General features: G+C 35.1%; 3 protein-coding genes across 5 annotated transcripts; 2 read left to right on the forward strand and 1 right to left on the reverse strand.

The window, feature by feature from the left end:
- Positions 1-3,359: 3,359 nt before the first annotated feature.
- On the forward strand, positions 3,360-5,884 carry LOC111382460 (nifU-like protein 3, chloroplastic). 2 transcript variants are annotated; one of them, XM_023006441.1, is made up of 4 exons: positions 3,360-3,620; positions 3,725-3,842; positions 4,690-5,084; positions 5,408-5,884. In XM_023006441.1, the coding sequence occupies exons 1-4, from the start codon at positions 3,522-3,524 to the stop codon at positions 5,597-5,599; spliced, it is 804 nt and encodes a 267-aa protein (XP_022862209.1). In that variant the 5' UTR covers positions 3,360-3,521; the 3' UTR covers positions 5,600-5,884. The 2 variants fall into 2 exon arrangements, with proteins under 2 accessions (XP_022862209.1, XP_022862210.1); XM_023006442.1 differs by having other exon boundaries at positions 3,366-3,620; positions 4,690-4,988; positions 5,408-5,871.
- Positions 5,885-8,395: 2,511 nt separating this feature from the next.
- On the forward strand, positions 8,396-11,159 carry LOC111382464 (G-type lectin S-receptor-like serine/threonine-protein kinase SD2-5). Its single transcript, XM_023006446.1, has one exon. The coding sequence runs from the start codon at positions 8,584-8,586 to the stop codon at positions 11,134-11,136; it is 2,553 nt and encodes an 850-aa protein (XP_022862214.1). The 5' UTR covers positions 8,396-8,583; the 3' UTR covers positions 11,137-11,159.
- Positions 11,160-11,224: 65 nt separating this feature from the next.
- Positions 11,225-14,617, reverse strand: LOC111382465 (probable WRKY transcription factor 69). Of its 2 annotated transcripts, none has more exons than XM_023006449.1 (3): positions 14,311-14,617; positions 14,075-14,212; positions 11,225-11,848 (listed from the first exon to the last, which is right to left on the reverse strand). In XM_023006449.1, exons 1-3 carry the CDS (start codon positions 14,415-14,417, stop codon positions 11,362-11,364), a joined length of 732 nt encoding a protein of 243 aa, XP_022862217.1. In that variant the 5' UTR covers positions 14,418-14,617; the 3' UTR covers positions 11,225-11,361. The 2 variants fall into 2 exon arrangements, with proteins under 2 accessions (XP_022862217.1, XP_022862215.1); XM_023006447.1 differs by having other exon boundaries at positions 14,075-14,215.
- Positions 14,618-15,722: the final 1,105 nt, after the last annotated feature.

A 15,722-nucleotide genomic window follows, 5' to 3' on the forward strand; every position in this document is an offset into this window, starting at 1 on the left:
CTTTTACTTAGTAGAAGGAAATGAGTTGAATGTTGTTAGAACAATTCCTTTTGTTTTATAAGTGAAAACTGACCCTAAAACCTATAAAAAGGTATGGCTTCTCGTGATAGTATTTTTTGGAAAGATGCATTAAAGATGAAATGGATTCGATAACGTCTAATAAAACTTGGGAACTTGTCGATTTACCACCAGGATCCAAACCTATTGGATGTAAATGGGTACTTAAAAGAAAATATAATGTCAATGGTTCTCTAAGTACTTTCAACGCTAGATTAGTAGCCAAATGATATCGACAAAAGGAAGGAATCGACTATTTTGACACTTATGCACCGGTAGCTAGAATAACATCGATTAGGATATTATTAGCATTGACTTCAATAAATGACTTGCATGTTCATCAAATGAATGTCAAGACGGCATTCTTTTAATGGGGATCTCGACGAGGAGGTCTATATGGAGCAACCCGAAGGGTTCGTTCTACCTGAAAATGAACGTAAGGTATGCAAGTTAGTAAAATCATTATATGGTTTGAAGCAGGCTCCTAAGAAATGGCATGAGAAGTTTAACATAGCAATTATATCATACAGATTTAAACATAATAGTGAAGATAAATGTTATATACTAAAATATGTGATGATTACGTAACATTTATATGCTTGTATGTTAATGACATGTTGATTATAAGTAATCACATGGACGGTTATAAAAGAAACAAAGAAGTTTCTATCTTCCACATTCAAAATAAAGGATCTTGGTCAAGTGGATACCATTTTAGGCATCAAAATCACAAAGACTAGTGGGGGTTATCACCTAACTCAATCACATTATATTGAGAATGTGATAAACAAGTTCAAACACTTGAACATAAAAGAATATAGTACCCCGGTTGATCCAAGTTCAAAGCTTGTAAAGAATGATGGAATGATGATTGCTCAATTGGAATATTCTAATGCAATCAGAAGTCTTATGTATGCAGTTCAATGCACAAGATCGGACGTAGCTTATGCTATAAGTAAACTTAGCAGGTTTACTAGCAATCCAAATAATAATCATTGGAAGGTCATATGAAGAGTTCTTGGATACTTAAAGAAAACCAAGAACCTAGGTATACAATATACAAAATTCCTGACGGTATTGGAAGGATTTACCGACGCTAGTTGGATATCTAGCGCGGGTGAGAGTAAATCCACTACGGGTTGGGTATTCACTCTTGGAGGAGGTGTTGTTTCTTGGAAATCAAAGAAACAAACATGCATAACACACTCGACTATGGAATCGAAATTTGTAGCCCCATCGACTACCGGGAAAGAAACTGAGTGACTTAAGGATTTTTTTTATGAGATACCTTTGGGATCGAAGAATATTTCTTCAATACCTATCATGTGTGATAGTCAAGCCACATTAGCAAAAGCATACAACGAGCAATACAACGGAAAGTCTAAACACATGAATCTTAGACATAACTATATAAGGAAATTAATTAAGGATGAAATAATTTCCTTAAATTATGTAAGGTCAATTGAGAATTTGGCGAATCCTTTGACTAAATCTCTAAATAGAGATTTAGTAGCATCTACTTCAAGTAGACAGCAACCCTACTTGTCATTACTCAAAAGGTAATTTACAGTTCAAAGGGTAAAAACAAGTCATTCAATATGTGGATAGTTACAGCATTATTAAAACTCGCAATAATCATATCCTAATTAAAATAATGCTGGTTCTTACTGAAATAAGGGATGAGCTTTGAGTTCTTAATGAAGTTCAGTGCTAAATCACAAGTACCTCTAAAAGTAATAAAGATATTGAAAGAACTTCACCTAAATAATCTTCAAGGTGGTGCCGCCTTAATAGAGAGTTGGAGTTTCTCTCTTAAAAAATTGTTGAAAAGGATAAGCGCAAGGCCATAAAAGCGCTAAGCGAGTTATGAGAAACTTGAGAACGCGTGGTACTCTCGTATGTGTTCTAACCTGTATTCTCATATGGAATAACTGGTTCAAAGCTACACGTTACCTTTGATTCCGACTATACTTTGTTTGAATTGTACTATGGTTAGATTCAAATAAAAAGATATATAATCCTTATACATAAATATTGTATACTATGAATATGAGACTTGTTAATTTTGAACAAGTGGGGGATTGTTGTGATTATGTTGTTTAAAACCAACAACAATAATTAAAAAAAGGGGTCCATGCGACCGCATGGCATATAGCCATGAGGTTGCATAGCCTATTTTGTCTCGGCATGGGTGAACCATGCGACCACATGTATATATTTTTTGATCGTTTTTGACCTTTTTGACCGTTGCAAATTTGAACTTGGTGATTTTTCTCTTATTTTTTGGCACCATTTCGTACTTCTGGTCGATGACTATATATTGGAAAGCTACGTTTGAGGGAAAGAAGTAAAAAAAAATATCTTGCAATCCATACTTTGTTCCAAGAAAAATCAAATCCCGATTTATATTCATATCCTCATGTTCTTCAAATTTTGGAGAATTTCATCTTGTGTTTTGGTGAAATTCTTTACAAGGCTTGTTATAATCCTTCAAACCATTTGTCGGAATACCTTTTAGCATCTCGAATATATCGAAAAAGGGGCAAATAACGTTTGAGGATAGCGATCCCGCGTTCGAGCCTTCACATTTGTTGATATAAATTTTGTTTTGGTCCATCTTGTTGCCATATTTTCTTGTGATTTTCTCTTTTGTTTCATCTCTCAATTATTTCCAACAATATTTGTTAAAATACTGGATGGTTTTCGTTGTTAATCATGTCGACGAGTTCTAACTCCTAAGTTATGACACTGAAGTAACATAAGCAATAATTATTTCTCAATATAATTTTCATAAGCTCAGAATCTAAAGCATATTTATATTACATGTTGAACCACCCCATCGAAAAATTTATTTATCTAAATTATGTCTATAGCACGCTACTGTTGTGCCGCTGTTCCATTTAGATTATCAAAGGCACTAAGTTGATAATTTTCACAAATTAGTGGCAAACGCTATAATTAGTCTATCAACATCCTCATTTGCAGCTCATCTAGAATCGGATTGAAATAGCTAATTCATTTGTTTGAACCCCATTTTTCAAAACTTAATTTTTCAGAACTTATTTTTAATTATATATTTACACAATAAAATATTATACACGTAAATCTAAAATTTTTCATACTTTTTAATAATACATTTTTCAAAAAATCATTATTCCAAAATCGCCAAAAAAATGGTGGGATCAAATAAGGGCTATTAAAAATTTTAAGTGGTTAGAATAGAGAACCATAAGGTTCTTTTAACAAATATTTCCGAAAATAAATGTATTATGGAGAAGAAATAAAAGGGGGGCAATCAGGATTCTTGACGTGGCGTTATCCCATTTCTGCTGCAAAAATTCACACTCTATCCACAAGTTTGAGGGCAAGAAAGCCTTCAAATCTCATTCATTCCCTAATGAAACATTTACTCAACAGAGATGGGATTTCTCCTAATTGCCTAAAAACTGAGAAAAAAGTGCATAATGGTTGCACTATCAACACAAACCCATCTTCTCAAGCCCCCATCAAGATTCATTTTTTCACGTGAACCGGTAACTTCTTCCAATCTGTGTCTCCTTCAGGTATTCGAATGTATCTTCCACACAGCATAAATCTGTGTATTTTGAGTTCATTTTATTGGCGTGCTTTCAATTGGATTATAATATCCTGCAGTTTATTTTTGTAGAATCCAATTTCGGAAAATGATTCTTTATCATCCAAACAGAGTTCATTTGTTAGAGGCCATTATCGGAGTAGCCAATTTCTTAGATTAAGTAGAGCCCGTCGACTAAGAAATAATGCAGGTAAACTGATTGTAAATGTTCTTGAATGGTTGGTTAGAGTTGACTAATTCTATGCTCAATAACCAAGAAGGAATTGACTCATATCTTTGATTAAATAAGAGTGCATGATTAATTTTTCAAGTGACGATGGGTATGAAATCCTGATCGTCTTTATTCTCTTCTGATGTTCTTCTAAGCATTGGTGGAACTGTTCTGGTTTTTAGGTTATCGATTTAATACTTTTGGGAAAGATTTATTAGAATTGCATCTTTACCTTATACTTCAAATCTTAAGCATAATCTGAAGCTTTAGTTGTTTGTGAATGCAAAAGGAATTTTTTCATGCTATATTCATTGATTTATGGATTAATTGAGAGAGGTTTGTTTAATTTTAGTGATACTTTGATGCTGCCTACATAAAGTGGACTTAATTGCCATTCAGGGACCATCCTGAGGCCCTAAGAAAATTTTAATCCTGTCTTGGTTGATACACCAGTTTCGTTCAACCACACATGTTTTGTTATGTTTTCATGGTTAATGAATTGTTTCCAGTACTTGAGATTTTAACTTTTATGGTAACTTGAAGCTTTTCTTCTAGCACCAGAACTTTGATTGCATTATAAAAATAAAACTGCCTAGGATTGGCCCCAATTGTCAATGAACTTTGAGTTTTCTCAGTTCTTCATCAATTCTTGGTGTTCTTTATAATTAATGAGTCTTGTTGCCTGTTTTCTGGTGATGTTTAGAATCAATAAAAATTTAGAAGGTTGTTCGTGTTTGTTTGATTGTTCGTTGTTTTCACACATGCCACCATGCATCAAACTTGGATTTATGCATAGCATTAATGTTGAACTTTCTGATGACTTTAGGAACTGTGGTTTCACCAAGTTGTGTGTTGCCACTAACTGAGAATAATGTTGAGAAGGTGTTGGATGAAGTAAGGCCCGGCCTAATGGCTGATGGAGGGAATGTGGTTCTGCATGAGATTGATGGTCTTATTGTAGTACTAAAGCTCCAAGGAGCTTGTGGGTCATGTCCAAGTTCAACAATGACGCTTAAAATGGGGATTGAAACTCGACTCCGGGATAAGATACCTGAAATAGAATCAGTAGAGCAGATTCTTGACACGGAAACAGGGCTCGAGTTGAATGAGGAAAATGTAGAGAAGGTAATGGATGAACTCTCCCTAAAGGGGCATGCTACTTTGTGGCAAGTAAATTTGAAATACTTTTCCCCTTTTTACGGGAGGAGAGAGAGTGCTAAGGTACTAAAAGAAATGCCTTAACGGAAAACAATTTTTTAATGCATAATTGCATCCTACGTTTGTTTACTGAATTGAGGAAGCCCCCCGGGCTGAAAATTACCGTATTTTTCCTTCTGACTTTTGAGATTCTGATCTTGAATGGAATTTTATGAATTTCCTTAGCCTTATCGAAATAGCCAGGAATTTTGGTATAGTTATTTATGACTCTATATATAAGCCCTTTCTCGTTGTATCTCACAAACAAAAATGTTATACAAATGCTTATGGTCCTTTAGGTGTTTTTATCTTGACTATATTAAGTCTTAATCTTACTGAATGTCCAGATTCTATCAGAGATTAGACCTTATTTGGGCGGCACAGGTGGTGGAGAACTGGAGCTTGTTCGTATTGAGGATTATATTATAAAAGTTCGTCTTAGTGGACCGGCAGCTGGAGTGATGACAGTCCGGGTGGCTCTAACTCAGAAGTTGAGAGAAAAAATACCTGCCATTGCAGCTGTCCAGTTGATAGACTGAAAATTCTATGTAAGAAAACCGATTATTGCCATAGAGTAAGTTCAAACATTTCATACTATTTATGCTTAATGATCTATGAAGATAGTAGCTGTAAGCTTGATTATTAATCTCCTGTACAACATATTTTTGAACTTAGTTTGAAAAGTAGTTGTTAATTAAGTTACCAAAAGAAGGTGCATTGCCTTGAGTAAAAAGGTTAATGTCTCAGCTTTTTTCTCAATATACTGAACAGATCTGTACAAGACGATGGAAAAACATCTTATGTTCGTTTTTTTCCTTTTATCATTTCTAGTTCAACATACTAAACATTCCATTATAATATGTCTAGTTAGTACAATGCATCTTTTTGTTCTTAATCTTATTTAATATTATAGAGTCAAACATATCAAACATTCATTTTAAGTTTATAAGCAACACGGTCATTCATGAGGATTAGAGTTTCACAACTTTCATTATGCCTTCGGAGTATTTCACTTGTACAGTTCTTCTTGGAAGCTTTTCGTCAGCTATTCTTCCAGTTCACTAGTTTTATAGTTCGTATTGCACTACGTTCATTTCAATGTTATGAATGATAAACTGATGTTCTTGAATGCTTGTACACGTGTTTCAAATTTATCATCGAACTAAAAAATATTTCAAATTAGTCTTACTTTTATGTGTTTCCCATTCATCCTTCCATCTACAAGGGTTGACCAAACCCGCTAGTATTTGTCCAGGGATGTCGATGGAAGGACAAGTTGGAAATGAATATTAAAGTTCGGTGATTAACTTGGAACATATTTTTAGTTCAAGGATGAATTTGGAATACGTGAAAAAGTCCAATGACTCAGGTTTTAATTTTAATATACCTTTAAAAGGTGTGATTTTGTCGAGTCACGATTTAGTGTATAAAAGATGATGTGTGTAATTTTGCATCTGCCAAAACATAAAATCCATCGGGTTAGCGAACTACGTATAACGAATTGCTGAATTTGAAATGAATATAAAAGTTGGGTGATGAAATTAAATTAAATCGAAATTGAGTGAATAAAATAAAACTTCACTTACAATCTAGTGACCAACTGCATTTTTACCCGTGCCATCGTAAATTTTTTCTTAATGATTAATAAATCAAAATTTCTCAAAACATTCAACGAAATGCAAAACGACGACATTAAGCCCTTGTTTGAGCCTCATTCTTTTGTTAAAAATGAAATTTTGAATAGTATATTGATGGGAAATATGTGGTTGAAACATAAGGAAAAGTTTTGAATTTATGTATAATATTATTTTATAGAAGAATGTGTGGTTGAAATGATATTAAAACACTGTTTAAGAATGATTTTTTTTTTTTTTTTTCAAAGAATGCGAACCGAACAAGGGCTTAAAATATTATGTATTTGTTGACAGCCACGAAATGTTCAAAGATGTATTATATTGGAGTGCACAATAATTAAGCGCAACGCGCTTAAACCAGCTAATATTTACACATTATAGAAGCAATTCATTTGTTATTCTCAAGTCAACATCCAAAGAAACATGCCACAAAAAAGATAAACCAAAGAACAAGCAATAGAATCTCTATTTTGACTAAAATTCCAAATTATTTTTAAAAAAATGAGAAAAAAAATCTAACACAAAATTCGTAATTCCTAATAGGAAAAAAACCTTGCACAATTAAAATATAAGAGATAAATCTACTGCTAGGAAAATGCCACGCATACCATTTTCTTCATCCATTCCCTCGAATTTATTCTGTACTTCCTCTATAGATCATATCCCTTCAATTATTTTCCTGCATCACTACTCATTCTGAATAATCAGCTCTTTACATATATGTTCTTAATTACGTAGAGAAAATTTGTACATAGGCAAAACCCTCTAGAGCACACACAATAAGGAAGTGGGTGAGTATTTTTTTTGTAGTATTATACTCACATGAGGCCCACCTATGCAAGTATTCTGGAGAGGTTCTATCCTCTGTACAAATGGAAAAACTCCTAAACATAAAGATAGTTTGGTTAGTTATAAATACCTAAATGGTCTCTTACATCGTGTCGAATAACATACCAAACTTTAAATCTAAGACTCCTTTAGTCCCTTAACTTTATATCATGACCTTTGATAGTACCAAAAAGAAAAAAGTTCCCCAAACATGATACGTGAATAATGGAAAGATGATGTGGCATCCCATCTGTTGTTATTTTGACACCTAATATGCCAACATGGATAAAGTAGTGACATTTTTCTGAAGGAAAATAGTGTTTTTATTGCATTTGAAGCGTGCAAGGACTTTAGAAGAACGGTATGATTTTATCCTTATTGGCACATTAGGTGTCAAAATAATGTCAAGATAGAATGTCACATCATCAATCCAGTCCACGTTGCATGTCTTTTAGTAATTTTGGATGGTATTCGTTTTTGGTAAATTTAAGGGACCAATGAATGCTGATTTAAAGTTCGGAGATATTTTTAACGGCAAACCGTATAAAGTCTGGGTACCATTCACAATTAAGGTAGTTTACCCCTTAAAATAAGGGAGACCAAGTAATATCAAGAATCTAAAAGGCCGGCGTTACATGACTTGACTTAATTGTTAATTTGCCATAATAAAACCATTAAATTCAATAATCTATACAGCCTGTCTTGCAAGTATGAAAGATTCCAATCAGGTTGATTATTAAAGTCATGATCTTTTGTTGTTATTTTCCATCACCTTTCGTCTCAACATCGTTCGTTGACACAGCAAGATAATGCTGAATTTTCAACCATTCTGACATTCCCATTTTTTTTTTCCCCAAAAAGAGAACATGTAATTCAACTACACGATGTTGCTAACCAGAGATGGATGAAATCTGCATGTGCTGCTAAGAAGAGATTTGGTTTCAAATCCCTGTTCGAGCACGATGATTACGCCGTGCAATTGTCCTCACATGATCGTCAATTCGCATACCCCCGCGCAATTATCCTCTTAACTACAATCAAAGGTTTAGACATTATTAAACATGAAACAAATGGCCTATTCCATTTTGTCTCTCTTTCTCTCTTCCCTTCTCGCTCTCTGCTATGCTCAACTCAATTTAACAAATCCTCGAGGATCGCCCAGCCTGTTCTACCTTAACTCAACTGTGCAATCGATAACATGGCTTAATGATTACCTTAGTGTGAGATATCAAGGTAGTGATGGATCGAAAACAAGCACAGTACTTTTAAGACAAACGAGTGAAAAGAGTCTTGCTGTTATGTGTGGATTCTACTGCATTGATACTTGTAACTATTACTTGTTCTCAGTTGTTGTTGCTGGTGAAAATGATCTCAGTGTAGTTTGGTCGGCAAATAGAGGCCATCCAGTGCCGCAGAACTCGACACTGCTGCTTACAAGAGAAGAAGGTTTGGTTCTGCTAAATTCTGATGGCATCAAAATATGGTCTACTAACACTTCATCTGTGGCTGGTGCTAATATTTCGAGTTCGGGAAATTTAATTCTCTTCAACAATGAAGGAATCCCTGTTTGGCAATCTTTTGATCATCCAACTGATACGCTTCTTGTTGATCAGAAACTGAAAGAGGGTCAACGATTAACTGCAAGTTCTTCACCATCCAACTGGTCACAGGGTCAATATTATGCCACTATATCATCGACATTAGGTTTTGCTGCATATACTGAAGTGGATCAAGGTCCTCCACTGATGTATTACAAGTTGTTGCCAACTCAAAACATGGGAAGTGCCGATGAATTGGTTTTTGCAGAGTTCAGCCAAGTAGGACTCCTTGTGAAATTGGGAACAAGAGCTCAATGGAATTACGGTGAATATAATGTCATCCCTTCATCTGAAGGAGTAATCGTGTTTCTAAAACTCAATAACAAAGGGCGTTTAAAGATATACCAACATGATAACGATAGGGGATTAGTCGAGCTTCTTGACATGGTTGGAGAAGATCTGGGAGAATGCCAATATCCTCGAAGTTGTGGAGAATATGGCGTATGCCGAGAAGGTCAATGTAGTTGTCCAATTAGCCTTGACAAAGATCAGTATTTCAGATTAGTTCAATCTCAGTTACCAAGTCTAGGTTGTTCGAGGATAACTCCATTATCCTGTCAACAATCCTTGAATCAGCATCAACTAGTTGAAATCGAAAATGTTACTTTCTTCAATGTGATAGATTTGGGCGCTGCATTTCCAAATATCAAGGATATAGATCAATGCAAACAGGCCTGCCTGCAGAATTGCTCGTGTGGTGCCGCCTTTTTCAGTTATCAAAACATTACAGACGACGGTTATTGTTTTTTGCCAGACAAGATCCTCTCCATCAGAGAATCCACATTTCCTCGTACTGATTTTGCATATCGAACGAATATTAAGGTACAGATTCCTAATGGTGTACCAGAACTAGCGCCACTGTCGACACCATCTGTAAAAAAGTCAAACAATACTGCAACAATAGCTGGGTCATGTACTGGTGCATTTGTCATTTTATGCTTTATTGTTCTCATCTTGTCATGGATTCGAAGAAGAAATAATATTGATCACGATGAGGAATGCATAGGACAAATTCCAGGGCTGCCAATGAGGTTCTCGTATGAAGAACTAAGATTGGCAACTGAGGAGTTCAAGGAGAAGATCGGAGGCGGGGGGTCTGGAACTGTGTTCAAGGGAAGGCTAGGTGATGGGACTGATATTGCAGTGAAGCGATTGGATAATCTGAGCAACAGAACAAAGGAGTTCTTAGCTGAAGTTCAATCGATTGGAAGCATCCACCATTTTAATCTGGTGAAATTGATAGGATTTTGTGCTGAAAAAAATTGCAGACTTCTGGTTTATGAATTCATGAAGAATGGATCATTAGATAATTGGATTTTCTACACGGGCAAGAGATCATCGTCACATCATCTCAGCTGGCAAACCCGGAAAGAAATCGTGCTTGATATAGTGAAAGGATTAACTTATTTACATGAAGAATGTCATCAAAAAATCGTTCACCTCGATATAAAGCCACATAACATACTCTTGGACGAAAATTTCAACGCCAAGGTCTCTGATTTCGGGTTATGCAAATTTATGGAAAGAGATGAAAGCCAAATCCAAACAACAATGAGAGGAACACCTGGATATATTGCTCCAGAATGGCAACTTCTAAGAATCACAATCAAAGTCGACATTTATAGTTTTGGAATTGTTCTTCTTGAAATAGTCTGCGGAAGAAGAAATTTTGATGGGACGCGTTCAGAATCCACTGCACATTTACTTAAACTTCTGCAAGAAAAAGCAACAGAGAACAAATTGCTCGACCTGATTGAAAATTATGATGAAGAAATGATGATGAATCATAAGGAAGAAGTATTAAGAATGATCAAGATCGCGGCCTGGTGTTTGCAGGACGATCACACGATAAGGCCTTCAATGTCGATTATATTGAAAGTTTTAGAAGGTGTAATGGAAGTTGAGGAAGAGAATATCAATTACTATTTCACTCATGCATTATCACATCCTGTACTAGTTCCTCCCGCAGTGGTTTCTGAGCCACCACAGGCTTCTGTTCTATCTAATCCTAGATGAAATGGTTTACTTGAATATAATCCGTAAATGGCTCGTTTGGTAAGGCAATCTGTATGCAATATCTGATTATTTTTACGTAAATTTAAAATGTACAAAAATTAAAAATATCCCTTTTTTTCTCTTCCTTTTTCAAGAAATCGGTACATGGAAGGAGGAAAATGAAAATGTGATCTTCACATATATTTACTTTGAATCTATTACATTGGAAATTTGTCAACATTTCTATTATCTGGTGCCCTCGCAACATGGTGTCTCTACACCGCGCCGCCGGAGGACCACCAAGGACTCCGGCAAGTCCCCGAGATCACCATATAAAGACTCATCCTCTTCGCCAATAGGCATGAAGACTTCCACGTCCGAATGAGCCCATGAAGGCCCCACAAGGGTAGGGCAGTCCATTACGGTGGATTCCAGGTCGGCTAACCACCCAAGCTCTCCGGCAAGCTCAGAAAAGCTATTATCGGCTGGCTCCAAGTCCGGTTGGCTAGCAAAGACGGCACATTCCTCCGGAGGAAATTTGGCTGGAAGTGATGTGGAGGTGGAGTTGGAGTCAGTGGAGAGGTGGTGGTGGTGGTGGTGCTTGGTGGTGGCTACGAGAGGGTGGTTATGTTCACAAAAGTAGGTGATTAGGAGCTTGATGGGTTCAAGGCGGCTCCGCTCTACTTGTTTTCTAGCTGGGCACCCTTTTGCGCTGCTACACCTATAGTATCCCCTGCAATGCGTTAAATTACTTAGAAACAACTACAAAATCCCAAGAAAATGCAATATTTGGGCACAAAGCACAATATTCACTAATGCATAGTTTTCACAAAAGCACAAGACAATGAAATTCAGTGACAACTAGAAAGTAATACAGAGAACTATTCTAATCAAATTCTTATTAGGAGCCAATTTATAAACAATTTTATGTTTCGGAATAATATATTTTCTCGTGGACTTTGTCCACTAAACCCTGCCGTGCCATCGACCACCCAGGTTCTCTCTTGGATCCGCCTAGATCGTCTCCTTAAAGTCTTCGACGTCTCCCTCTCTCCATATATCTTTCTTGTTGTTGCATCCTTCCAAACATCTCGAAAAACATGGACTACCTTCACTATCAACTATATACGCCGAGCCCTTGTTAGGCCGTATTATGCAACTAAAAGGCCAATCGCCAACTTTCCAAAGGCATTGAAACCATATTCGAATGTCTCCAGTGTCAAAAGCAAATCGAATGAACTGACCCTCACGGATTTGCCTATGGAGTGCGATCAATTAAATATTAAGATTCTAGATTGCTCAATGTATACAAACATATTGTCTTTAGACTCTCTACTATTAGTACCCATGAGAAGTCAATTTCATTTTACGATCCTTGAATTTTTGCTCGAGAAAACCCTATCGTTTTGGGACATGATCGAGAGAAATTTGTACCGTAACTTCACCTAGTCTTGCCTTTTGTTTTAGATTAATATTGTTTTATCATGTTGGTATAATTGGAAGTCTTGTGGCGCATATTAACATAGTGTGAAGTGAGCAATACAAGTTCATCCCCATTTGTCCTATGGCAGCTTCAGTCCTATGAGATATTCGTGTTTTCACATAATTGTCGACAAGCAAATTAGGGAATGAGCGAACAAAACGTGACAAAACGGTTGGCAAGCAATATATAGTGAAGATTGAAGAATAAATTAAAATAATGCCAGTCGAACCTTATTTAATCCAAAAATGGACAATGACATCCTAGCGGACATGATTAAAAAAGAGAAACATAGAATACGATTTATCGCACGTCTCGTCTGGTTCAGTATGCCATCGCATTTACATTATTCTAACTCTAAATATGAACTCACAAAATTATCCAATCAATTTAAAATTATTAAGTGCTTATGTGGGGAAAAAAAATAATTTCAAATATTAATTTAAGGAAAATGCTCCTTGTACACTAGAGTGTACATCCACAATGATTAAAAATTCGTGGATCCCCTTTCATGTGAAGGGGCTGTGTATATGCAGCATCTCTCTTAATTTAATCAAACATTTTACGAGATTCAAAACTTTAATTAACTTTCAACCACACATTACATCAATTTCAATTAAAATCTACTACTCATACCGTCTCATTGATATAGGCTTAGTTTGCTTTTCTTTTCTTTTTTTCTTTTTTCTTATTCCAAATACATAGTCATGTTTCTTAGTTTAAAATATTTTGTTCTGTCTTTTTACTAATATACTATTATTTAATTTTTCTAGTTATAATCAATTGTTTCACTTAATTTGCCTACTTCTCAAAATCATCCAAATACACGCACATTTTTCTATAATTTGTCTACTTTTTGAAATCAATTTGCAAATTTTTTACTAGTTCCAACAATAATTTACTACTAGTTGTTGAAAATTAATTAGGGATAAACTACGAAATTTCTTGGCAAAAATTACTTTTTCAATAACATTAAATATGATTTTTTAATTCATGTGAAAAACAAAGCAAACCTATATAAATGGAGGCATGTGAGTAGAATTTTATCAAAAAATAATGCCATTTGCAGTGAAGATTACCGACAGTCGCCCTATATGGCGTATACTTGGCGGTTTTTCATTTGATAAATAATTCAAAAAATAACTACCATATCTATGTATCAAATACCAAATTGCGAAGTGTATGCCACATGAGGCGACTACTGACAATCTTCACTATGAATAACATTACTCTTTATCAAAAGCTTTGCCGAACAACTCCTATGAAATTCTTTTTTCAATATACCAAAAACTTAAAGATTAAACAAATTTCGACCTCTAATCAATGACCGCATTCAATAATGTCAATGTGAAAGCCGCCAATATAATAATATACCCCCACTCTTTTCAATAACATCATGCCCTGCCACCTAATTCGCCGGAGGCCGGCGGCTAAAACAAGAAAATATACCAAAATAGTTGAAATATAACAATTCTTTACCTCGGATAAGGTGAACCCTTTATAGGTTTTTGTCCATATTTTCTCCAAGACCAAGAATCCGGCGGTGGATACACCTCTCCTTTACTCCGGCCGCCGTCGCCAATTGGTACTGTCACCACCCTCTTGTTTGCTTCTTTCCTACTACACAAAAATTCAAATATATACTCACTCGCAGTGGCGGAGCTAGGATTTTCGCTTACCTGACCAAGAAATGTTGAAGAAACAAAATATCAGACCTTTTCTTCGGGGATGGCTCGTAAATTCCTTCAGTTGCTTCATCACCAGACAGAGGAGAATCAACATCATTTTCTTGAGGTTCTTGTTCTTGACACTTTGCTTCCATTTCATACAAGGACTAAGAATATGTACTAATATATACTGTGTATGTATATGTGTTAGGGTGGGGTGAGATGGGGTGGCTGGAAATAGTTGGTGTGAAGTGGGCGAAATGGTGGAATTTGTGAGTTTTAATATGGGACATGTCACGTTGACAGATTGGCAGAGAAGTAATGCGACATAATGTACTAGCCAATTTTCAAATAATTTTGTCACATTCAAGTATTTATCTTATAAAATATTAGATATTTGGATTAGATGGATTGTAAGGAGTTGGAGTTAATTATAACTGATCTTTGAATCATATTATTCAATTTGACGACTTTAGAACTTGTTTCAATTTACCACTATTTTAAACCATCGTCCATTTTAATAAAAATCATGTGTAGCATTGACATTTCATTTCAAAAATTATGCTTAGGATGATAAAAATATTTTCTCATATTTTAGCAATTAATCCATGTGGACACGAGTATCACAAATGGTGGATTACATTAATGAAACTTTAATGTCACATATGATTTTCCGTCTCAAAATGGACTTTCTAAAATTGTAATGATCTTATCAAGACGTACAGAATATAGTGTTTTCCTCATTCCAAGTCTTGAGATCCAACACAACTCAATCATGGACCGAATTTGCTAGGTTTGATCTCCCCAAGAATTGTCTCCAAGTAGGAATTCTCTCCAAGCAGGATTAGGTCATTCAACTTAGCAATCAAGGATGACTGATGTTGTCAGCTAGTCACCTTGAAAGTAGTCAATTGACACCATGTTTGATCAGACATGTACATCTTCAATTTCGACATAGGATCGAACATATATATCTACTAGTTTGATTGCTTTAGTTATATATTTTGTAGGGTCAAGAGAAAAGAAAATGAAATGGCCTAATCTAGAGAATTTGTTCTCAAGTTAAATTCACCACTTACCACCCAACTTTGTTTATGTCTCCACGGCCATCCAATTTGATTTTGTTTCATTATGATCACCCAATTTTATATTTATTATCACCATGACCACCAATTTTGATTTTATTTTACTATGGCCACCCAATTTTTATAAAAATATTTCATCATGACCACTCAATTTTATATAACGTTTCACTATGATCATCCAATTTCTTTTCATCATTTTTACTCATTTGGAAAGGGTTAATACAGTAACATTGCAAAAAGAAAAAAAAAAAAAGGAATTATTTTAGATAAATAATGAAATAAGAACTTATTTTTTTTTTAAAAAAAGGTGCTTAAAAAAAATAAAAACATTTTTTTCTAAAACAGTTTTTATTTTATTTTTTATTATATATATAT

Source organism: Olea europaea, unplaced genomic scaffold (assembly GCF_002742605.1).
Source record: "Olea europaea var. sylvestris unplaced genomic scaffold, O_europaea_v1 scaffold2504, whole genome shotgun sequence".
Taxonomy (NCBI): Eukaryota; Viridiplantae; Streptophyta; class Magnoliopsida; order Lamiales; family Oleaceae; genus Olea; species Olea europaea.

Bases quoted from the DNA above. Each gene is read 5' to 3' on its own strand.
- LOC111382460 (XM_023006441.1), top strand. From the start codon at position 3,522: ATGGTTGCACTATCAACACAAACCCATCTTCTCAAGCCCCCATCAAGA. The intron at 3,621-3,724 runs GTATTCGAATGT...TTATTTTTGTAG, and splicing joins CCAATCTGTGTCTCCTTCAG to AATCCAATTTCGGAAAATGA. The intron at 3,843-4,689 runs GTAAACTGATTG...TGATGACTTTAG, and splicing joins TCGACTAAGAAATAATGCAG to GAACTGTGGTTTCACCAAGT.
- LOC111382464 (XM_023006446.1), top strand. From the start codon at position 8,584: ATGAAACAAATGGCCTATTCCATTTTGTCTCTCTTTCTCTCTTCCCTT.
- LOC111382465 (XM_023006447.1), bottom strand. From the start codon at position 14,417: ATGGAAGCAAAGTGTCAAGAACAAGAACCTCAAGAAAATGATGTTGAT. The intron at 14,216-14,310 runs GTCTGATATTTT...ATTTTTGTGTAG, and splicing joins GAGCCATCCCCGAAGAAAAG to TAGGAAAGAAGCAAACAAGA. The intron at 11,849-14,074 runs GTAAAGAATTGT...AACGCATTGCAG, and splicing joins AAGGGTTCACCTTATCCGAG to GGGATACTATAGGTGTAGCA.